Source organism: Sesamum indicum, linkage group LG2 (assembly GCF_026168435.1).
Source record: "Sesamum indicum cultivar Baizhima isolate 11 linkage group LG2, ASM2616843v1, whole genome shotgun sequence".
In the NCBI taxonomy this organism is placed as follows: domain Eukaryota; kingdom Viridiplantae; phylum Streptophyta; class Magnoliopsida; order Lamiales; family Pedaliaceae; genus Sesamum; species Sesamum indicum.
Window position 1 is genome coordinate 5,232,507 of NC_142658.1, and position 23,760 is coordinate 5,256,266.

The 23,760-nt window shown below is 36.2% G+C and overlaps 3 protein-coding genes across 5 annotated transcripts; 2 read left to right on the forward strand and 1 right to left on the reverse strand.

Moving 5' to 3' along the window:
- Nucleotides 1-208: 208 nt before the first annotated feature.
- On the reverse strand, nucleotides 209-4,625 carry LOC105155310 (aldehyde dehydrogenase). Of its 2 annotated transcripts, none has more exons than XM_011071188.3 (10): nucleotides 4,294-4,625; nucleotides 3,188-3,256; nucleotides 3,002-3,098; nucleotides 2,584-2,790; nucleotides 2,096-2,211; nucleotides 1,854-1,958; nucleotides 1,588-1,760; nucleotides 1,393-1,483; nucleotides 866-1,015; nucleotides 209-712 (listed from the first exon to the last, which is right to left on the reverse strand). In XM_011071188.3, exons 1-10 carry the CDS (start codon nucleotides 4,483-4,485, stop codon nucleotides 482-484), a joined length of 1,431 nt encoding a protein of 476 aa, XP_011069490.1. In that variant the 5' UTR covers nucleotides 4,486-4,625; the 3' UTR covers nucleotides 209-481. The 2 variants fall into 2 exon arrangements, with proteins under 2 accessions (XP_011069490.1, XP_088733894.1); XM_088877768.1 differs by lacking the exon at nucleotides 4,294-4,625 and adding an exon at nucleotides 3,807-4,263.
- Nucleotides 4,626-9,470: 4,845 nt separating this feature from the next.
- On the forward strand, nucleotides 9,471-14,359 carry TAPX (thylakoidal ascorbate peroxidase). 2 transcript variants are annotated; one of them, XM_011071197.3, is made up of 12 exons: nucleotides 9,471-9,702; nucleotides 9,785-9,934; nucleotides 10,167-10,287; nucleotides 10,361-10,461; nucleotides 10,542-10,629; nucleotides 11,350-11,417; nucleotides 11,495-11,581; nucleotides 12,918-12,992; nucleotides 13,080-13,157; nucleotides 13,238-13,342; nucleotides 13,814-13,888; nucleotides 14,162-14,359. In XM_011071197.3, the coding sequence occupies exons 1-12, from the start codon at nucleotides 9,565-9,567 to the stop codon at nucleotides 14,312-14,314; spliced, it is 1,239 nt and encodes a 412-aa protein (XP_011069499.1). In that variant the 5' UTR covers nucleotides 9,471-9,564; the 3' UTR covers nucleotides 14,315-14,359. The 2 variants fall into 2 exon arrangements, with proteins under 2 accessions (XP_011069499.1, XP_011069505.1); XM_011071203.3 differs by having other exon boundaries at nucleotides 9,472-9,702; nucleotides 14,012-14,359.
- A 150-nt stretch (nucleotides 14,360-14,509) lies between these two features.
- On the forward strand, nucleotides 14,510-23,294 carry LOC105155337 (uncharacterized). Its single transcript, XM_011071210.3, has 4 exons — nucleotides 14,510-19,533; nucleotides 20,197-20,411; nucleotides 20,900-21,123; nucleotides 21,701-23,294. Exons 1-4 carry the CDS (start codon nucleotides 17,721-17,723, stop codon nucleotides 22,497-22,499), a joined length of 3,051 nt encoding a protein of 1,016 aa, XP_011069512.1. The 5' UTR covers nucleotides 14,510-17,720; the 3' UTR covers nucleotides 22,500-23,294.
- The last annotated feature ends 466 nt before the right edge of the window (nucleotides 23,295-23,760 follow it).

A 23,760-nucleotide genomic window follows, 5' to 3' on the forward strand; every position in this document is an offset into this window, starting at 1 on the left:
CCATTATACTCTTAATCACAAGAGAAATGTTATGAAAATGCTGTCACAAAAAGGAAGCTTTTGCGCATGCATTCAACCGATAAGCGCATTGGACACTTCTTATTTGTGTGACTGATTTGGTCGAGATTCACAATTCTCTGATAACAAACCATCTAGCAAAGTGCACAACAAAATTAGGCTAAAAAATGCTTAGTTCTGCAGCTGCGGAGAATGAAATAGATTATTTGATTTTATACATTGGATATTCAAATGAGTTATAGTACTCAGATTACACCAAGTACAGAAGTTTTTAGCCTTTGTGCTTGCATTAGAATGGCTAAAAACATCTGAAAACAGAAATGGACCTACTTAGCCACAACACATCAACTAATCATGGGATTACAGCCCCCACAAACTCGCATAACATAGATTAAGACATATTACTTCATAGTTGAAGCATTCATAAATTGGTACACACGTATAGCCTATAATTCAATAAATCTCACCAACCAATCAAAGCACGGAGAATGCGGATTATACTGCCACTTAACATGGCTTGCAGAAATTTTAGCTTCCCAGGGGTGTATGGTGGGTATCTTGCAGCTGGATCCCCAGAAAATCCACGTTGTAAAACTGACTTTTTATGGCTGAAAGCATCAAAAGAGAATTTCCCATGGTATGATCCCATTCCACTTTCTCCTACACCTCCGAATGGCAAAGTCGGCTCTAAAGCCTGCACCAATGAATTTGTTAGTATGACTCAGGTCCATCAAGTTGTATTTTCTTCCGTGAGCTATATGTGCGTCCATATAACTTGACCTCATGCCAGTTTATGTGCAAGCATAAAAAGCTATTGTAAGTATTAGAACTTCCCAGAAAGACTTACATGTAGAGCTATCTCATTAATGGCGATGCCCCCTGCAGAGACGCTTCTAATGAATTCTTCCTTGAGCTTTTTGTCATTTGTGAATAGATATGCAGCAAGAGGCTTTTCTTTAGCTTTAATCAGGGTAATAGAATCCTCGATTTTGTTGACCTTTATATTAGAAACAACAAACAACAAAAGAAAGTCAATACGCTAAAAGGTATTGTGAGGTAAAAATAAGATTTAGCATAGAGAGGGCTCATATTTTCCTTTCTGCTCTTCATTTTTTTCAAAGGGAAGTAGCATACCACCCAGTATTTCACGGTTAAACAATTTCTTCTCTAAAGGAGCCGCCGGAATGGAATACAGCATTGATCCTTTTTCTAATTAAATTTTTGGATGGCAGGAAATACGTATTGTCTAGATGGTCATTCCATTCTTCAATATATCTTTGTCAACCCGCATAAGTATGTCCCACCACAAGTAATAAACACCTGTCATATAAAATTAGCACAAACTAAATCTAGCAGAAGTTTATTAAGTTATACCGTGACAATGGGAAGTAAAGGACCAAAAATCTCCTCATTCAAGATCAAAGAATCTTCTGGGGCATCCAGTACAATAGTAGGAGCAATCTTTCTGTAAAGATGGAAAAAATTAAATAAAATAACATGGATATTTCATCTAATAATACCGTCATTGCTGAAGGACCAAAATAATGTGCACCAAGTTTTGAAACTCACAGATTGGCTTTATCCCTTTGACCTCCAAGAACTATCTTGCCAGAAACCTTCTCATCGTCCAGTAACTTAGTTAAGCGGTCAAAATGGTAGGAATTTATAATGCTTGACAAGTCATTTGATTTCACAGGATCCTTTCCGTAGAATTTCTCTAGTTCAGATGAAAGAGCATCCACCTGAGAAGTCAATCAGAATTTGAAGAAACGAAAGTAAAATATATGTTTGTTGGCGTATATAATATAGTTCTTCAATCAGATGGGAAGACTTACCAGAGTTGAAGCATATTCTTTTGTAGTTATTGCATAATCAGCCGAAATACAGGTTTGTCCACTGTTGTAACACCACTTGCCTGCGATTAGTCGTCTTGCAGTGACCTTTCCGAAAGCAGAACAGCTTTACATGAGGGCTAATAATAACTAACTTAATAAGTAACAAGAAAGTGTAACATTGCTGGTACTGATCCAACCAAAAATGTTCAGTTAGATACAACTCTGGTAAAGAATATACATACTTTTAGGTTGACATTTGAATCAACCACCACCGGACATTTGCCACCAAGCTCCAAAACCACTGGTGTAAGATGCTTTGCCGCAGCAGCTAATATAATCCGTCCCACCTTGCCACTACCTGTAGAGTTACTTGTTTGACACAGTCTGAGATCTCTTGTTGGTAAAGTTGCTAATATCAATGCCGACATTTAATTTCTTCTGTATGATTCAATATCCGAATTTTAGCACCTCAAATAGCTATAACCTAAGGAACAATAATCTTCATCTAAAATATTCTTTCACACAATCAAACAGATTTGAGGGATAGATCCCTCTCTGACCTGCTAACATTCTAATGCAGTCAGCACAGATTACGACCTGATAAACAAGACACGTTTCTCTTGTCCCCATTTGACTTTGCATCAATAAAAACAACCAATGCTTACGCATCGATGATGTGTTCTAGGAGTTAATTGGAACATAAACATGTGAATGATGGGCTTATCATTACCTGTATAAAATATTTTATCCCACTTTTGTTCCAGCAATGCAGTTGTTTCAGGCACAGCACCTTCAACGACTTTCACGGCTGAGGTGTCCATGTACTCCCCAAGAAGTTTCAAAAGCAACGAGGACGTTGCGGGGGCAATTTCTGATGGCTTCAAGACTACAGCATTACCAGCTGCAATAGCTCCAATGACCGGCTCGAGTGATAGCACTTCGGAGGAGAACAGAGTCAGATAGGACAAAAGAGGAGACCAAGAAGAAGCAGTTTCATCAGTATCACAATGGTACAGCATAAACAACCCTCAAACCAACAAGCCACTCAGTTAATCAATTCATAAAGCAAAGGCATAGGACTGGAGCCTGGTTAAATTATGGAAAGAAAATGAACACATGAAGCACACTAGGAAATAGAATTAACATACAAAATGGATAGTTCCAAGTCGATATAACCAACACGACACCCAAAGGTTCCGACACTATTTCAGCTGATGAGGGATAAGTGGCCATTGATGTTTTCACCTGCCACCACGTGAAATTGGCATTGGATAACCTTTTAATCCAACAACCAAGAGATCCATAACATTAAGCTCTGAATTGTTTAAACTTACTTTTTCTGGCATCATCCATCTATGTAATTCCTTCAATGCATACTTGCATACTGATGATACTCCAGAAACCTGCATGATATGTATAGATAAAGGGAAAAAGAATTGTTAGAAGACAAAGGAGAAGAGACATTCTGTCTCTTGTATTAAGAGGTCTTTTTTTCTTTTTTCCTTGAATTGGGAAAAGGTAGCTAACATAAGAGGTGCTCTATCCAACCACAAAGATAGTTCCAGGGCACAGAAGCGACGCCATAGGCTTTCTCTTTCACGTCTCTTTACAATTGAAATCATGGCTTTTCTCACCTTATTGATTCATGCTGGGTTACATTAAATGCAAAGTTTTTAACATGAAAAGGCACCAGAAAGAAACGATTTTTCGAACCAAAATCTTCAGAAGACTAACTGGATCCTCAACTTACATGTACTGTTACAAACAAAATTGAGCAAACTAGAAATTGAAAATTAGGTGATAATTTCGAAAGTCCATTGTTAACAGCCCACACACACCAAACTGACTTTAGAAACACATAAATGAAGCCTACAAACGTTCTCATTTTACTATACTGCATCCCCAGATGCAAAAACCAACAATCATATCTCTGAACAGAGAAATAACATTTACCAGCACTTGGCACACATGCAAGAGTGAACACATCCAGAACAGAGCAATGACATCTCCTTTTAGTATGAAGCAACGAATTCACAATTTAGTACAAAATTTGCAACACAGACCAAAGTAGCTGGATAAAGAAAAAGAGAAACAACTTCCACCAACACCATGGTAGGCCCTCAGCTTTCTAGCAAATCAAACAAAATAAAGAACCCCCCAACTCCCAAGAATCTCCATCTTCATTAATGAGGAGAGAGCCTTAAATGCTGGTCACAAAAAGACAAAACCATTTACCATTTACATCAATAAACCACACGCAAATGCAGCTAGAACCCGAAATATGCAGTTCCAAGTTGTGGGCTTTGGAATGTAAGAAAGGGCAACAAAATAAAAAGGCAACAGGGATTACACAATCATTAACCAGCTATCAAGAACCAGAAGCAGACTCTGAAAAACATGAAGTCCCGAGTTCCAAGAAACAAAAGAAATCCAACCCCACCTCATAAAGAAAAGCTTCAAGTTCTGGTTTCTTGAGGTCAGAGTGAAGAGCTTCCACAATTTCTTTCTCATGGTGCGCAGTTATCTTGAGAATGGCTTTCAACTGAGAAACCCGCCACTCAAAAGTCTTGGTCTTGCCGGTGGCGTATATTGATCTTAGCTCCCCCGCCACCCCTTCCACACCCAGAGCCATGTTTTCGATAAAATCTTGGAGACCCAACTTTTATGTTGCCGATGCTCTCACCACTACCATTCCTTTGGATTTATAACTCTTATCTCCCTCTGCCGTACTTCAAAGGTGCTTGATGCATTTTTGGCTGGTTTTGTGGGCTGGCCGGCTGATTATTGTTTTTGTTTTTTTTCCAAGTATGGATTTATATACACTACGTGCTCCTCCCTGCATGTATTACACTTCCCATTTGAAAGGAGCATTTCAGCACTATTTTTTTTTTACTCAAATTAAATAAATATATATTTATTACATAATTAATTATTTTTTAAAATTATATATTAAACCCTACGATAATTATATTATAATTGTCAAATAATTGATTCGAGTTCGACCATTATCAATTTGAATTGGAATTTCCCCACGCCCTTAACTAATAAATATAATATTTTTCCCCCTTAAATTGATTAATTGGTTACAATTATTCCTCATACCATGAATAATTATATATATAGTTCTCAATATATTTAATATTTTTTCATATTAAATCATCACCCTAAAGAATATATTTTTCATTCAAGATATAAAATATTTCATAAATGAAGAATTTAAATTAAAAGTAAAATAATAAGTTAATATACTAAATACACATCAAATAAATATTTTCTAATGACTCGTGTATATTCTTAGAAATAAATTGACAATATGCATAACCAAAAGTTTAACACTTTTAATAAAATAAATGAATAAAATATATTTTGTTATATCTCTCAAAAAAAATATGTTTTAACAAAATTATATAATTACTCATTTTTTTCTAAAAAAAATTAAATAGTTGATGACTTAATTATATTGCAAATTAATAATCACTTTTCATATGGAAGTTTTTCGGTAATGATAAATTTTATTAAGTAAAGGAAAAGTACAGAGCGTACAAATCAAATGGCAATTTAAGTAGGTCATGGTATCCGCCATACTCTATATAAGGCGATAGTACTAATGTTATGAGATAGTTCAGCACTAAGTATACAGAATCTAAGCTCATCATGAATAATTCGAGCAATGGCCACTGCATCGCGAACCAGTTGTTGATACCTCCGTCGATTCCGTTCTTTGTGTATGTAGTGTGCTCATTTATTACTTGAATTTTAGTCTATAAAATTTAAATGCTCAAGTTACTAATTATGATTAAAATACTTTTTTTCTAATTAATAAAAAATTTAATTGAAATTTGAAATGGAAGAAGAAATCCTTTGACTATACATATATCTATATATATAATATAAGGTGAATTACTACCACCTTTTTCATAATATTTGACATAATTATAAATACTTTATCGTTGTTCGAAAACTTATAAATACCCTCATAATTTTATTGTTCGTTTAACAACGAGCCGTTTCGTTGGCATCCATTAGGTTTCCATCTAATTTTTATGATGAATTGGCCAAAATATCATTTTAAATCATAAATTATAATGAATTATGTATCTATTCTCACTTTCGATCACGAAACTTTTAAAAAATCATGTTTTTGGTCCGTGATACATTTCTGGTATATATTTAACAAAATAGACCACGTGGTCATTAAACGTATGAATCCAAAATTAAACTACAATAAACTAGACTGTACGTGTATCAATGCAATTGGACTTATTATAGATTAGATTTCATGTGCATGAGTAATTAGGTTAGGCACATTTTTAATGCTATGTGGAAATGAGCTATTTGATTGTGGCCTTTTGTTTTTACCGTAAATGTCAACTGGGAACGAGTGGTTCACACTCTTGATGTATGCCGGGGCTGTGCATTAAATTGCGTGCGTCCAATGTCCACCAACTGTTCGTGAAAATTTCAGAGTGAATGTTAGGTGGACTCTGTCAACATTTGTCCACTTTTGGTGTAACGAACCCTTGCATTTTGTAGCGGCCTCGACAAGATGGGCTCTTTGTTTGTTATCCTGCACAGGCAACAACTCAATAAATGAGTGGTGAAGCATAATTTCAGATTTTTTAATTTTTTTCGAAAAAATCTTGACAGAAGGTCCAGTCACTCAACATGGCTCCAATAGTATGGAACCTGAGAATCTTTAAATTTGTTGGGAGATTTTCAATTAAAACCCTCTAATACTTAAGTCAGTTTTACATGAAAATAAAATATTTAATCGTATTGGTTGTAATAAAATATAATTTACTATAAGGCCAAAAACGTTCACTTACCTAGGCCACACGACACAATCTTCAGTAGGACCTGTCGAGTGATCTACGACCCATATAGAGATCTTAATTTTATGAAGTATGTTTTAAATTTATAATGTACTAAATTTTATTTTTAAAACAAACTCTTGAAATCTGTACTTTTATAAAATGTTAATTTTTTTTTGATAATTTATTTAGTAAAAAAAAGTTTATAAAATAAATAAGATATTGTGAACTTATTTGTTCTTTCTAAAAAAGGTAAGGGTATTCATAACTTATTTTTAAAATCTCAACAAACTTTTTAAATTTAATCACAAAATTACCATTTCTAATATCTTATAAACTCAATCATCTTATTTTATTCGAACATTTCAAAAGCTTATTTTTAAAATAATCCATTTTTCCGGACATCTATGAGATTACTTTCTGTCTCATATAATGAAAGCGAGGTTACCGTTGTTCTCACTCTCAAGTACGTGTGATTGGTCATGCTCTTTAAGCCAATCAAGAAATGAAAGTACGTTTTGAGGGTCGCTCTTACTTTGACTATCGCCTGAAAAAAAATTCAATTAATTGTAGTACAATTCTGAAAAATAATAATAACAATTTTGCAAAAATCAATTCACAGAACAAACACGTTGCAACAAACAAAATAATTGTTTATAGTAGTATTTTGAAACTTAAAGAACTTAAAAGAAAACGAGCATAGTTACTGAATCAAAACTAATAGTGGGCATACTTTGGAGACTAAAAATATATTTTTTTCTATTTTAATATTAATGAATTACATAAAAAAAAATAACTCTTTTTCCAAGACTACTAGATAAAATGGTTGCCAAGATTTCTTTACCAAAAAAATTAACTCTTTTTCCAAATATGCAATCGAAAAATCGGGTCTGATCCAATCTAGGATTCATGAATCTCCAATTGGTTGGGTGGGGTCTGGGCCTGAGTAGGATAAGACCTACTCATTAACATAAATGAATCGATAAATTTTGATTTTTTTTAATATTTTTACTTACGTTTATTTAATCAAAATTTTAGAATTGTCTCAACCAGATCATTTGTTTTCCATATTATTCAAAGAAATAAATGTTTTCCATTTTTTCTCCAGACTGTTAAAATTAATTTGGAATTTTTTCTTGGCGTGGTTAAAACATTTATTTCAAGAAAATATTAACATTCTTTTTCTACAATAAAATAAAAATTTTGAAGACAAATGTAATTGGTCCGAAAACTGTAAAACATCATTCGCGCAAAATGGCACGTGATAAAGGATATTATATAGAAGGCATGTCATGCTTTCTATAATTGGTCCAAATCATATCTTATAGTAAATATTACGATTATATTCAATTAATTTTTAAATTTGTTGGAACATATACAAACACAAAATAACATAATAGACGTACAACTTACAACATCCAATAGTAAATTATGACAATACATAATAGTTCAATTTAAATCAGTAAAAAATTAATTACTAAAAATCTCTTTCACTGATCCAAAAATGACAAATATTTAATATTGTATAGAAAAAAATAATTAGAGATTGTGGGATTTTTTTTTTATTTCCTATATTTTGAATATTTACAAAAATTGATAGGTATATACACTTAAATTGTGCAGCATATGTGCAAAAAAATAATTCCCTTAACCAAGATAAGAACTTATGTTAATGACTATATTTTATCTGTTAATAACTATATTTTATCAAAATTTCCATTAAAAATCACTTCACATCATGCATTGCCAAAAATAATTAGAATGTGTAATTTACAATTTTATAATTTAGTATTAAAAAAAATATTGATGTGTGAAAACAAACATAGTGTGGGTTGTTACACCTCCGACTGTGTGGATTCTTGGAGAAAGTAAGGTGAGTTGGCTTGTGGGGAGAGGTTCTTTAAGTTTTAATCTTTTTGTTTTACAAATAATTGGATGTTAAATATTGTAATAGTGATATTTAAAACACACTGATTTTGTTCATTCACTTTGTGATTGGTTATATGCGCGCATAATATTTAGAACATGAATATTCTGTTCTTCTGTCATATGATTGATTTGAACATATTGTCCGAATGTCCAAAATTATGCACATGTTTTGTTCACTCGTCTTGTGATTGGTCTATATACCAGATGTAATAGTTCGTGCGCTCAAATTTTGTTTACACGTTTTACAATTAGTTCGAATATTGTAAAATATCATTTTTGCAGAACGACTCGTGATAAATGTCATTGACTATGTAAATCCTAAACACTTATTTGGTTGGTCTATAATTTTAAAATATTTCTGTTTCACAAATAATTTCAGGAGTCTTTATGGTCCCTTTAGCGATTATTCGATATTTTCATTATATATATAATTGGTTTAGAATCATATATTACAGTAAACATTACAATCGTATTCTATTAATTTCTCAATTTTTTTCTTTTTGGAATGTATATTAACAACATAACATGTTATAATTAGGATAATTAATACATAATCATACAAGAAAATTTAATTAGAGATTATGGAATTTTTATCTCCTATATTATAAAGATATTTACAAAAATTGATAGGTATTTTGCACTAAAATATGTGCAAAACATTTTCCCTTAAACCAAGATAAAAACTTGTGTTAATAATAACCTCCTCCCCAATATCGTCTTATTTAATTAATCTCTATTATGGCTTAGAGTCGCGTTAAGGAACTGTAAGCGTGTTTAAGTTTCACTTTCTTTTTCTTTCTTGAATATTTTCTAAACATATCAAGTAATGAATTATTTATCGTTCATTCACTTGATGAAACTGGAGGGTACAGAACCGGAGAGACTCCGCCCAACCATGACCCTCCACAAATCCGTAGCCAGAGACAGCAGCCAATGAATGACTGACAGTTTGACAATCAGTGCAGCTGACCATGGCTTCTCTCTCCGCCACTCGTCTTCTGCCTTCCGTCACCACCTCCGCGTCTGCTACGCGATTCTCCTACCGCTCCGCCCTCTCCCTTAGCTCCCTCCGATCGTCCCTTCTCCTCTCCCGCCTCTTCCTTCCCCAGGTAGCCACGCATTCTTTCTTAGCGTTTCTGCATTTCTTTACTTACTCTAACTGTTCTCTACCCCAAAAAAAAAATAAAAAAGAAAAGCGCTCTGGGAAGATTTTCGAGTCGGAGAATTGGTTATTCGACTGTGCCGTCGCCGAAATGCTCAGCATCGGACCCCGACCAGCTGAAGAGTGCGCGTGAAGATATAAAAGAGCTTCTCAAGACCAAGTACTGTCATCCTATTCTGGTGAATTTCTTTCCAATGATATTTCTTTTTAGTTTTATTTATTTAGCATGTTTTGTCTTGAATTTCTACGTTGCTTAATTTGTTGAAATCGGGAGTTGTATTTGGATATGCTATTTACTGCTGGGATGCTCGGTGTCTTTACCGTCGTTAATTTACCTGAACTATTATGTTTATATAGTTGCTTGCTTAATTATTTAACATCGTTGTTGTTACTACTTTTATCATAATGTAGGTTCGGCTAGGTTGGCATGATGCCGGTACATATAACAAGAATATTGAGGAGTGGCCACAAAGGGGTGGTGCTAATGGAAGTTTAAGGTTTGAAGTTGAACTGAAGCATGGAGCAAATGCCGGTGAGCTTTTCAATCTGATGGATTAGTATTTACTGATTGAATATTATGTTCCTTGACAAGTTGGTTCGCATAGGGCTTGTCAATGCTCTTAAACTTCTTCAGCCCATCAAGGAGAAGTATTCTAATGTGACATATGCAGACTTGTTTCAGTTGGCTAGTGCTACTGCTATAGAGGTCATTCCCCTTTCTTGGTTTAATGTGTTGACAAACTTATTATCTGCAGGATCTCACTGATACTACTGTTCTAATTACAGGAAACTGGGGGACCCAAAATTCCCATGAAGTATGGAAGAGTAGATGTATCTGGACCTGAACAATGCCCAGAAGAAGGGAGACTCCCTGGTATCATTACCGAGACACTTGAAAATTTGTTTATTACTGTGGATGTTTAAGAGCACAACAGTCATCTAGAATGAAGATTTTATGAGTAATATAATGTTTTTACTTTTAGTATCAACTTCGGCTATTTCAAAATATATAATTTATTGTTTGGTGCTTCTGGCTCATGGTTGGATTAACTTTTTCAGAATATTAGATATGTGAAGAGAGAAATAGAAGACAAAGATTTACGTGGTTTGCAATATGGCCTACATCCACTAGACAAATGCCCAAATGGCCAACTTATGTTATTCTTTCTTTGAAGATATAACCTTCATGTAGTTATATAGGTGAATTACATATGTCGATGATGGAAAATGGAGGAAACCTCTCCAAAATCAAATCATATAGATAACACAAGAATCACTTGGATTTATTGTGATTCTGTTATGATTTTACAATAATTTGGAGAATCAATTCATGATTCTCAACAAGGTTTATTTAAACACTGGCGGTTTAACTCTAGGCAGAATACTTTTTGTTTCTCTGGTCCCTGTTTTTCATCTTATCAATGATAACAGGCTATCATATTATACAACATCACATATATCTTGAAATTTAATATTATTGTATACATCTTATATTATAACCTCTGCCTTCATCTTTTGTGGACTGCCACTTAACTCTGTTGTAAAAACCCACTAACTTTTAGAATCTTCTTTACTAATACTATTCATTTATTAGATGCTGGACCCCCTTCCCCTGCTGCTCATCTACGTGATGTCTTCTACAGGATGGGGTTGAATGATAAGGTAATTGGTCCTTTCAATTTCACCTGATATTTGTCTTCAACAATATAATTGTGATTCATGAGCTTCCTGATGGCCAGGAGATAGTGGCTCTCTCTGGTGCACACACTCTCGGAAGGTCAAGGCCAGATCGTAGTGGATGGGGGAAACCCGAGACCAAATACACGGTAGTAAAGTCACTACTGTCTTATCATTCATTTTTCAATTATCACATTCTATTCTCAACGTGTTGTACAGTTTTAACCAACAAAAGACTGAGAGGTTGGACTTATCATAGCATAGTAAATGAAGAGACGGCGAATGCCCTGCAGAAGTATATAGTGGTATCACATATTCAGCATTTAGTACCGCAGGAAATGGGAACATGCCCATGCTAATAAACTGAAAATTAAATTATACATTACTTTGAAGTTAAATCATATATTACGAGAAACACGTTGATATGAAGTATGTTATTGTTAAGAACAGGATCATGACGTCAAGCAACATGATTCTGGCCAGGTAAAGTGGCATGGCACAAGATTTTCTTATTGGAGGCTGTAGTAAAAATCCTCTTTTGCTCTTACTATTTGTTATCTTAAATTTGGCCATCCTGTAGTGGACCTGAAATAAAAAAATGTCACTGCATAATGTGCACGCACACACACACACTTGTATGTATATATATATGTTTAGCACTGAGACTGCGATTGAGCAATGAGTTTGATCTCAAGGGTTCTTCTGAACGAGGAGCAGGCATGTGAGGGGGGTACTTCCTTTGCAATCAAGTTAAGATGGTTGTGGAAGCTTCTGGCTTGCAGGGCCATGAACTAATTTTCACTGTATCAAGGACCTAGGAAAAATATAGACCTAAATCATTTTCATCATTTGGCATATCACATTTGAAAAGAAAAGTCATTAGTCAGGAGGATATTGGTCAAGGTAGAAGTACATGTTTGCAGTGTAAAACAAGAGAAAAAGTATGTTTACCATGATTTTGGTCAAGATAGAAGTTTGCTATTTACAGTTGAAACTTGGGTTTATAAATGACTGACAAGTGATGAATCAATATTGTTTACAATAAACCTTGAGGAAAGAGGTCAAAGTATGTTCACCACGATTTTGGTGAAGATAGAAGTTTGCTAGTTATAGTGGAAATTTGGGGTTATGATTGCTGACAAGTGAAGAACTAATATTGTCTACAATATACCTTGAGAAAGAGGTCCTCTCAAGTAGCTTGAAGTATGATTATTGGAAAGGATTTAAGCACTAAAGAAATGGCCTTTCATCAAAGGAGTTAAACGAGGGGATTCATGTGACTGGAAGAGCATATAGCATATGATAAGCTTTGTTAAGTTGATACATAATAATGACCTTCCAACTTTCCATGTTTCTTCTCTAATTTTGATTAATCAGGTATGCTGGGTCAATGTTTGTTAAAGTTCCAACCAATGGCATCCTCAATACCTCATTCTTTATGTTCAACTGATTAACATGCTGAGCCGTGAATTATTTGCATGGCAGAAAGATGGACCTGGGGCCCCTGGAGGACAATCTTGGACTGTGCAGTGGTTGAAGTTTGATAATTCCTACTTTAAGGTGATACATACTGACATTCATTTTTCTGGTTTTATTTTTTCTAACAGAAGTTGCTCAATTCTGTTTGTATGCTTGACTCATTTGTAGGATATTAAAGAAAGAAGAGATGAGGATTTGCTAGTTTTACCCACAGATGCTGTTCTCTTTGAAGATCCTTCCTTCAAGGTAATTAGCAGAATGTTACCTCGAAACACTTTCCTTATATGTTGTGGCTTCTCAGCTTACATAGAGTTACCTATGTGTAGGTATACGCGGAGAAATATGCTGAAGATCAAGATGCATTTTTCAAAGATTATGCTGAAGCCCATGCTAAGCTTAGCAATCTTGGAGCTAAATTTGACCCACCTGAGGTGCTGATCGCTGTTCTTTTCATTCTTGATCAATCCCTGCCTCCGTTGAGCTTCCCAAAGTTCATGTTGGATGTATATGTTGAACTCAGAACTAAAACTGTTTTTTGCCAAAAGCAACTCAGTTATGTATCTTAGATGTTAGCATAAAACAAAGCAAATGCAAATGTTCACTCAGCTAGCTTTGGAGAAGTCTGATAATGCTCATAATCTGTGCTTCCATCTTTATTGACTACATTGACACTGCCTTATTTTGTGCTTATGAATGTATATGGTTACAACATGTTTTTGCAGTTTTTTGAATCAAATTTTCAGATTTCGTGTTTGCTGGCAACCGTTCTCTGTCTAATCTTTTCTTATTTTCAATGTCTTACCACCTTCAGATACACTCTAGTTTATTATTATTATCTTATTACTCTGTGACCATGTAGCTGATTACATTAAAAGTAATGCATTCCATTATTTCTTCTGCAGGGTTTCTCATTAGATGATAGTCCTCCAAAAGGTCAGCCAGAAAAATTTGTGGCTGCCAAGTACTCAACAGGAAGGGTAAGGATTTTGTAATTGTTCGTATGAGCCTTCAGCTGCACCTTCCTTTTTCCCATGCATGAAAACCTTTACAAAACTAATAACAGCAAGTACTTAAATCTTTCATTTCTATGGTTGCTGCAGGACTAAACTTGAATACAAGCATTTCAATTTTGTGTACTGTTACTTAAAATAACATGAGATTCAGCAATTGTGTGAACAACATATCTAAAGACCTGGAAGTTTTAATGAAGGGGAAGAATAAGTGCATTGTGTTGCTTATTTGAATTGCAGAGAGAACTCTCAGAGGCTATGAAACAAAAGATTAGAGCAGAATATCAGGCTGTTGGCGGAAGTCCAGATAAGCCTCTCCAATCAAACTATTTCCTGAATATCATGATTGTGATTGCTGTTTTGGCATACCTGACATCTTTGGTTATGAACTGATATGTTTTTGGTATTATATATAGAATAAAATAGTTTTTTTCGAAACTTGAATTGAGTTAAGGTGCAAGCTTATATGTTATGCATGCGCATACTTGGGTACAGCTCTATGCTCTTTGCTTAGCACTCGTTCAGCTTCGGACCGACCTGATGCTAAATATTCTTCATTTCTTCTCAAGGATGAGTGTGCTCACTGATTTCCGCCTCCTTAAGCATGCAAACCATCCACTCCTAAAAGACCATTTTCTCATACATCTGGTCTTCTGTTTAGGTCAAACATCAATTTTTCCATTTTCCCCATTAACGTGCATATATACGGTAAGGAAAGTAATTTATTAGGTGAAAGTATTCTTTTACCTTGACATCTCATACATCTCAACGTAATACTTATTTGTTTGTTCTTTTTTGACTTTTTAAGAACTAGAAAAGTCTAGTATGAACTAAGTTTGATTATCCGTCATCTGTGTATGATGTTGTATCACTAGAAGACCAGAGTCATGACTCCAAGCTGTTTATTTGAGATGAAGCCAATTGATTCTTATAGTGTTGGTGGGTGGTTTAATGTGGATCCATATTTTCTCATCCTTGATGCCCCAATAAATTGTTCTAGAGCACATATTGCTTAAAATTATGTTCTTTAAAAAAAAAAATCAAAATAATTATGTGCTCAGTCGGATTTAGCAAGTAAAAGTCATATATGAACGCGGTTGGATTTAATGGTTTTCGTATATGTAGAGTCCAGCAGAAGAATCTTCAAACAACTTTTCAACACCTTTTAAGTAGGTGATGTGAGATCTCAAGGGATATCGTTGTCTTGATGTTGAAAGCTGGACTTAACAAACATGCTATTAGAAGTCTTAATCTCTGTAGTGTACAACCACTTAATGCTTGCCCTTGACCACCCCTTATGGAAATAACTCACATTGCCAATGGAGAAACAAGAAATAAACAGAGAAAATAAGGAGTTCTGGAAGTTAGACTGCAGTTGGAAAATTTTAATCTGGACTTGAAGTAACAGAAGTATTAATTATTAGGACCAACTTCTGTTAAGATTAGGCTACCAGCTATTCTTGGATGGCGATCTGAATACCGTTAGAATCTTTGCTTGTGAATTTGAACAAAAGACAAAGTAAAAGCTCAACCACCACATTACATGAGTCATTATAGTTTTCTTATTACTACAGTTTCACATGCTTGCTTTAGGTCTTCACATGAGAAACATGCACACACACACAAGAAGAAAATCTTAGGAACTGAGAGAGAGGAATCCTATACTGGGACATTGGGAACATGATAGCAAGTGATATGATTGATTCCAATAATAATTGAATTTTAGCAAGATTTGATTTTATGAATTTGTGATTGGCTAAAAGCTATATCTTTTATACTTTGAAGAAATATTAATTATTGTGCTGAACAGTTCAAGTGATTTTGTTTGTTTAGGTAACTACATTATACATATAACCTTTACAGACTGTCATGAAAACTCAAACTTGATCTTGATTTTGAATTGGATCCAAAGAAGGATGCGATTTTAACTGCATAATCTCTCCTATTCTTACCAGTTTGCTTGGTTTCTTATTCTGTAACTGCTGTTGACTTGTTGTGTTTGTCGTTACTTCATCAGGTAAGTGTAAATTAAAGAAAAAGCATGATTCAAACTTAATACAGTGTAATAAAGACAAATGTAAAGCTGAAAAAAGGAGATGCGGTTTTTGCATGATGTTGAGATGGAAAAATGAAGCAAAAGTGAAAAAGTAATTGAAAAAACAGAGGGAAGGGTGAAAAAGTGTGATTTGGGCCAAAAGTGAAGTGCTTGAGTTGTAATGGCCTACTCATGTAACCCCCCAAACAGGGTCGGTGTTGGTCAGAAGCAGCCCAACATCGTCAGTCTGTAAAGAAATTTGAAAAAAGTTGGCCCCAGAATTTGACTTTGAAGTCCCAAAACCCTCTAATCAAGAAATCATGTCCCACTGCACCCCTAATTTTACCTTATTATGTCAGACAAATCTTGTCCATTTCAGCCCTAATCAAGAGTTGACCTGGCTGAATAGTTTGGCTAACATCTTTTACATACTTAATTAAAAAATTATTCTCATTACATTTAAATTAATTCTATATTTTTTTTTAATTAAGATGAAACAATTTGGAGATGAAGTAACCACAACCTATTAAATTACTAGCGGGTAAATGATGTGTTGCGTCCATGTCAAGAACGCAAAGTATATGGTGAAGCAAGAGCAACAGAACAGAGTCGTCATAATTGTGATTGTGGCGAATGAGAATGAGAGAGTAAATAAATAATAGAATTGAAAAGAGAAGAAAAGGAAAAGACAGTGAAAAAAGGAAAATAGGGAGGTAATGATGGCATAGCAATAATGACAGCTTCCCGCCACCAATGGCGGGTTCCACGAGCTTCTTCTGACACCTCTGTTCCCCCACCTCCACCTCCCCTCCTCTCATCGCCCCTATACCTACATACATATATACACACACTTGTCTAGTCTATTACATAGAGATGGATAGCATATTAGCATACACTCGCTCACTGTTCATCCAAAAACCCTACAACAAATTCCCATACCAATCCAAATAAAAAATGACCTGACCACAACCCACCCCTCCTCCTCCTCCGCCTCTAGCCTACTTTCTTACAAATCCCTATTTTCACACCCCCACACATCTCAATGCACAATTCCCTTCTTTCTTTCCTCAAAAATATTTCACTCCCATTTCCAACACCCAATAAACTATCATTTATTTTTTCCATTTCTAATTTTGTTTATTTAAAAAAATATTTATATTTTTTAAAATTAATAATACATCTAATCAATATTCTACCATTAAAAAAAGATTTGTTTATTCTAAATATATTTATAAATTTTTAATAATAAGAATACTTATATAATTATAATAAATAAAATTGGTGAGGATGGGAGGAACAAGGAAGAAAAGTCCAGACCGAGTGATTGAATTTAGTTTTTAGATTGGGCGGTCAGGGAATTTTCCCAAGATTTTCAAACCCTCACCCCTTTTTCATTTAACCATTCTCTAACCAAACTTATATGTTCTTACCGCGTTTCCTACTCACCACCACCCGGATCTGGAATCCAATGTACATCTATCTCCCTCACCGTACCCAAGGATTGTACCTTCCTCTTCGTCGCTTGTACCTTGCCTTATAGCTGGCCAGCTTCCTACCGCCATTGATCCACGCCAATATTTCCACATTCCCGCTATGTTCCTCCCCGCGGAAATGGGATTTTCCTCACTCTAAACCCTTCTCTCTAGAATTTTCTACGCTGCCTCTCTCAAGTCTCGAGGATTTTTTCTTTCTAGTTGACAATGCAATTCCCCGGAATTCCTCCAAGATTGCTGCGGGTGAAGCACTCTACTGCTGCACTGTGATATGGGGTGTAGTGGGTCGAAGGCGGACGACTTGCCTTTGGTGGTTCGCTGCCGTGAGAGGCAAGAACTTATACGCGCCGCCGCTAACCACCGCTACGCACTCGCCGCCGCCCATGTGTCCTACTTCCGCTCACTCAAGGATGTTGGGGATGCTCTCAGGAAATTCGTGGATGAAGAGCTCATTACTACTACCCCGTCTTCTTCTTCTTCCTCTTTTTCATCACCCTCTTTGATTTTGCCGCCGAGTTCGAAGAAAAAACATGACGACGCTGATGAATCTTCGCTGCATTTACATGATGACGAGGATGAGGAGGGGTCGCATCTACATATATCGGATTCTTCTTCTGAAGATGGGGCTTCAGAAGACTTCGAGCATCACCATCATAATCATCACGGACATGAATCTGAAGATGATGCTCATCAGCATCATAACCATCACACGCATGTCCACAAGGGGAAGGGCTTTGATGATGAAGTCAGGCATTCACATAACGAGGAGGAATCTTCATTTCATTATCCTCGTGGTGTTTTTAATGGGTATGGGAGTGGTTTTGGAGATGGAATGGATAATGACCCGTACGCCAACCCGTATCCGTACCCCTCTCCATTCCCGCCGCCGCTCCGTCCGTATGGTGAGCCTTATATTGATCAGTGGAATCCGCCGGGAATGCCGTCGGGAGTGCAGCCTTGGTATTACTCGAGTAATTCGAATGTGTATTACATGAAGAAATCGGCTCCGGCGACCAAAACGGTGGTTCATCAGCCTCCAGCGGCCCCGGCATACGGGTACTCCGATTCATATTGGAATTCTCCAGCTGGTTATGGGAGTGCGGGTTATGGTGTTAATTTTTCGATGGGTTCACCTGTGAGGATGGGAGTTAACGAGGGTGTCAAAATGAACTCACATAAGGAGGCGCCCCCACCACCATCACCCAAGGCATCGACGTGGGATTTCTTTAATCCATTTGACGTATATGATAATGGGTACCCTGGTTATTATTCGAGTGGGAGATATGGGTATGGGTTGAATTCTAGCAGCCCGGATTCGACTGAGGTGAGGGAGAGAGAGGGGATTCCTGATTTGGAGGAAGAAACTGAGAATGAGGTGTATAAAGAGGTCCTTAAGGGGAAAAGAACGAAAGCTGATGCAAAAAGGAGTTCTAGGGAGAGCACCCCCGGGCCTGGAGCAATGCCAGTGCCGAAAAATGGCACTGCTAGTTCAGGACTTGTTCCTCAGCATAACAGTGAGGATAGTTCAAGATCAGTGCCATTGTACAGAAGTCAGGATAGCTCAAGATCATTGCCACCACATAAAAGTGAGAGTAGTTCCAGATCATTGCCTTCTTGGAGTAGTGAGGAGAGTGAGAAACCATCTTTGCCACAAAAACATAACAGTGAAAGTGCAAAGCCATCAATGCCATCGCGGTATGGCGAAGAGAGTGCAAAACCATCAACATCACCAACACACAGTAAGGGGACATCATGGATGGATCAATCTCGGAATGGGGAAATTACAGATTCAATTAGTTTGACAGATGAGAGAAGCAGCTCAGAAAATATAGTGTTGAAGAGTGTGGATGAGGGTTCTGTGAAGAAGAAGGGGGTGACTTTTGAGGTGGGGGAGACATCAAAGCAGGATGGTGATTCGTCCAAGTTCAGTAGTGTAACACTATTGTCGCCTCGTGGCACTCGGGATCTGCGGGAGGTTGTTGCTGAAATTAGAGATGAATTTGAAACTGCTTCTAGTTATGGGAAAGAGGTAGCCATGATGCTTGAGGTTGGGAAGCTGCCTTATCAGCCTAGCTTTCTTAGAGGTGTGATTTTCTGCTATATGTTTCTGGTTTGTTTGTCAAGTGCTTAATAGTTAAACCTGCAGCGTTGGCTAAGAGTAGGATACATGTGAATTGTCTTTATAGAACTTTTACTTGGTGTTGGTCTTGTGAAGTCATTGCTTTGAGAACTTCTAGATTCTGATTTTAAAAAGTGGCTTTCAATTGTACAGTTCATCTTCATAATTAACGCAGATTCTATTTGCCCTGTTATTATTGGGTTTGGCTGATCCATTTGTTTTAGTCTAAACTAGAGTTAATTTGATCAAAAGGCTATGGCTAGTCTGTGCGAACATGCACATCACTCTTTAAATCTATTACAGATTGACTTAGGAGATGATAATTTCATTCATGAGTTATTTGTATGGTTCAACTATGCCTTTTACCCAGGAAACATAGCGACACAGTAAATTCTAGGAGATTGCTATTAGGACAATGGATCGAAAGTGATCGTACAGTTTCAAATTTTGTGCTATGGGCTTGTTGTTTCTAAATTAACTCTATGCCATTACTAAGTATTTTGACAATTCTTCTTATAGAACTAGATCTGTTTGGTTTTCATTTGCTTATATACTGGTTTGGCTGGCATTTTGAATCATGCCGGCCTTCCGTTTGATGTTGTAGTAAATTCATTTTGTGTTTCTACAGTAATTCTGTCCCGAATATTGTGCCTGATATCTCCATCAGTGTCACTACAAGATCCCCCATCAATGCAATCCATAAAATTAGCTTCCACCACAATGAAGTTGGCAAAGTCTTACTTTGAAGATGTTGGGAATGATGTAAACACCCAGGCTTGTAACCTTTCCTCCACCCTGGATAAGCTGTATGCTTGGGAAAAAAAGTTGTACAAGGAAGTAAAGGTAAGCTAATTTAGCTTTTGATTTATGAATAGCTACTGGTGGTATGCTTCTCATCGTTCTTTAGTTTCATTGTTGCTCAAACCTGAGGTTGATAATTGAATTAGGGGGTGACTCTTATGCTATGCACAAGATAGGCATTCTTTGCTTTTGATGGCTGCTAATACATGTATCTAATTGATGAGTAGGCGCTTGAGATGTTTAATACACATTATAATGTGGCTGCTGAATGATTCAGATATTACAATGTCAAAGTGCATCATTTGCAGGTGTTGGAATATTTTTGTTTGTGTAGGCTTTAAGCTGTGAATATACATAATAGAGAGGTCAAATGCTCAATGTAGTTGATGTTGATTCTTGGGATATAAAAATGGAACTTACTAAATAAATATCTTCACACTAAACATTTATGATCTATGCCATGCAATTATTATAATTCTGTCTTGCAATTCAATCTTGCTCAGTTTTGGTAGGTGGTTACTTTTGTTTAGGATGAAGAAATTCTCCGGGTTGCATATGAGAAGCAGTGCAAGAGGCTAAAAACCTTAGATGAGGAAGGAGCCGAGTCTAGCAAGATCGATGCTACTCGAGCTTCTATAAGAAAATTGTTAACCAAGCTCGATGTTAGTATCAAAGCAATTGATGCCATTTCAAGCAGGATACACAAGTTGAGGGATGAAGAATTGGAACCGCAGGTTGCTGCATTGATTCATGGGTATGAAAAATGTGCACTGCCTAATCTTTTCTTACTTGTTTGATTGATTGCAAAAATGTCTTTTTTGCAATTCTTTTATCTTTTGAAACTCAGCTTATTTACATTAAGATGTTTGAATCTGGTATGCTAGTAGTTATATAGTTTCAGCTAATAATTTGCCTTGTGTGCACCATCTCTTGTCGTGCAATATAGGGAATCCTTTTGTTGGATTGCTGAATACTGTCTGCATCTATGATGCATGCCATTGTTTATTGTGTGGGAAAACAAGTGCATAAAATGTGGAATTTCTGCAATGTGAAGGTGATTCTTTTCAGCCCAAGAAATCGAACTATGTTTCTGACTTTATTTATCATGATGAGCATTTGAGTAAGTAAAAGCCAATGGGAGCTGAGTCAACCGTCCCTCCTTGAAATGATTCATATATCTTTGTTGTTCAGTCATTGAAATGAGAAGATATTATGTTATCATGCTTTTAAATAATATCTAAACCTCTTAAAATTTTCTTTTTGCCTTGAAAAGTCTGAAATGTTGGATGCTCACTTTTGGTTAAAGTTAACCAATTTCTTACAATATATAGGCTGATTAGAATGTGGAAGGAAATGTTCAAGTGCCATCAGAAGCAGTTTCAAGCTATAATGGAGAGTAAAATGCGGAAGCTCAGAGCAAAAACTGATCCCCTAACAGACACAAGCTCGAGGGCTACCACTGAGCTTGAAAGGGAGCTTCGTGCATGGTGTGAACGTTTTAATGAATGGATCAGCTCTCAAAAGTCTTACGTTGAGTCCTTGAATGGGTGGCTTCTGCAATGTCTTCAATATGAACCAGAAGAGACTCCTGATGGACCTGTTCCGTACTCCCCTGGCAGGCTTGGGGCCCCTCCCATTTTCATAATTTGCAATGATTGGCAGCAAGCTATGGAAGCTGTCTCAGAGGCAAGGGTAGCAAACGCCATGAATACGTTTGCTACAAGTCTGCGGCAGCTATGGGAGAAACAAGATGAAGAGGGTCGACAAAGGCTCAAAGCAGAATATCTTTCGAAGGATTACCAAAAACAGCTTAGAGCACATCTTACGGAGAGGGGTAAAATCAAGCTTGAACAAGATGCAATGTCAGACAACACTAGGTTGTCTGTGGTTCCCTCAGATAATGGAGTCTCACCATTGGATGATCTAAAGGTGGACTTGGATTCTATGAGACAGAAATTGGCTGAGGAGAGAATAAAGCACAAGGATGCCATGAAATTAGTGCATGATGCAGCATCTAGTAGTTTACAAGGAGGTCTGGTCCCAATTTTCAAGGCCTTGGAAAACTTCACTTCCGAAGCTCTGAAAGCACATGAACATGTTAGGTTACAGCAACCTGAGCAGAGCTCATGAGACATGTAAATCATCCTGTTGTTGCATTGGAAAGACAGAAGCTTCTTCTGGCTAATATTTTGAGGTAACTAAGGTGGTTCTCTCATTTCTTCAAGGGATAAGAAGCACCAAGGAAATAGTACATATTTCCCTCAGAACACGGATATCAAGTACCTTGTTGCAATCAAGAAGCTCGTGGTATAACAAACTATTTACAGACATGAAATGAGACTTCACTATTACCAGTGAAAGGGCTGCACGGCCGGCCCTCAACAACAGAAAAGGATGGCAGAAGGTTAAAAATACATCATGTTTGCAGCACTCCAGTTTGTAGCCAACAGGTTGAAGTTGTGTACAGAAGATTCATTTATTTGTTGATTGTGGGTTCTTGGTTGGCTGAAGCTCTATAATGGAGTGGTGTGTAGGGAGATGATGTTGATTTTAGGGATAGTGAGGAGATGATCTCTATTTAGTTAAGGTAGAAAGAAGCATAATGATTATTAACACATCTCTTTGTTCCTTCATCTCATTTTTGGATCTACCATCTCTGTTGGAGGTAAGTGAATTTCTCCTGCTTTACCAGTGGACTGACTCCACATTCAATAGGTGGTGCCGGTGCATAAAAATACATGTTTCTGAGAGATTATTGATAGGTTGCACTGCTCCAATGGACTTGTGTGAAAATGTATGGGGATTTCAGATTTACTGCCTACATGATAAACATACACATAGGATGATTAAAGATCCCCTTAGATCTTTATAAGGGAAATTGTCATTTTGTCCCATAATTTAGGTCTTGTTTATTTTTTATTCCAATGATTACGGGAATTTCACTTTAAGCACAATAACTTGCATTCTTTCTCACTTTTTCGTCCCATCGATGAATATTTGACAAAAACGATCGTTTGATATTCACTTGGCATGTTTTGGAGATAATATTGGCACGTGGGAGGCACATGCTTTGTTTCTCTGAAGCCCTAACTCATTTGTGCTCAATTTCCTCTTTCCAAATCTCATTAGAAAAATCAGAATCTCTTTAAATCTCACATCTCATAATAAGTAACAACACTTGACAGTTGATTTTGCAACAATTGAATTATTTACTGAAGCCATTTTTTTAGCAAGCAAATTCTCATGAGTTTGGGAGAACAAAAACGGTAAGAGCCCTAATTTTGTCATTTTCTATATCCTTTACCAAAATCACTAATTATAATTTTTATAAAATCTCAAAGTATATATTTCTCACATGCTCGAAAATACCCTAATTTAACCATCACATAAG

What these genes read in the sequence shown, in the direction of transcription:
- LOC105155310 (XM_011071188.3), bottom strand. Translation starts at nt 4,485, where the DNA reads ATGGCTCTGGGTGTGGAAGGGGTGGCGGGGGAGCTAAGATCAATATAC. An exon ending in ATTCAAATGTCAACCTAAAA is followed by an intron (nt 1,959 to 2,095) that starts GTATGTATATTC and finishes GCTTTCGGAAAG; the next exon opens with GTCACTGCAAGACGACTAAT. An exon ending in CAAAGGGATAAAGCCAATCT is followed by an intron (nt 1,484 to 1,587) that starts GTGAGTTTCAAA and finishes CCATCTTTACAG; the next exon opens with AAAGATTGCTCCTACTATTG.
- TAPX (XM_011071197.3), top strand. Translation starts at nt 9,565, where the DNA reads ATGGCTTCTCTCTCCGCCACTCGTCTTCTGCCTTCCGTCACCACCTCC. An exon ending in AGTACTGTCATCCTATTCTG is followed by an intron (nt 9,935 to 10,166) that starts GTGAATTTCTTT and finishes ATCATAATGTAG; the next exon opens with GTTCGGCTAGGTTGGCATGA. An exon ending in GAAGCATGGAGCAAATGCCG is followed by an intron (nt 10,288 to 10,360) that starts GTGAGCTTTTCA and finishes TGGTTCGCATAG; the next exon opens with GGCTTGTCAATGCTCTTAAA.
- LOC105155337 (XM_011071210.3), top strand. Translation starts at nt 17,721, where the DNA reads ATGGGGTGTAGTGGGTCGAAGGCGGACGACTTGCCTTTGGTGGTTCGC. An exon ending in AGTTGTACAAGGAAGTAAAG is followed by an intron (nt 20,412 to 20,899) that starts GTAAGCTAATTT and finishes ACTTTTGTTTAG; the next exon opens with GATGAAGAAATTCTCCGGGT. An exon ending in GTTGCTGCATTGATTCATGG is followed by an intron (nt 21,124 to 21,700) that starts GTATGAAAAATG and finishes TACAATATATAG; the next exon opens with GCTGATTAGAATGTGGAAGG.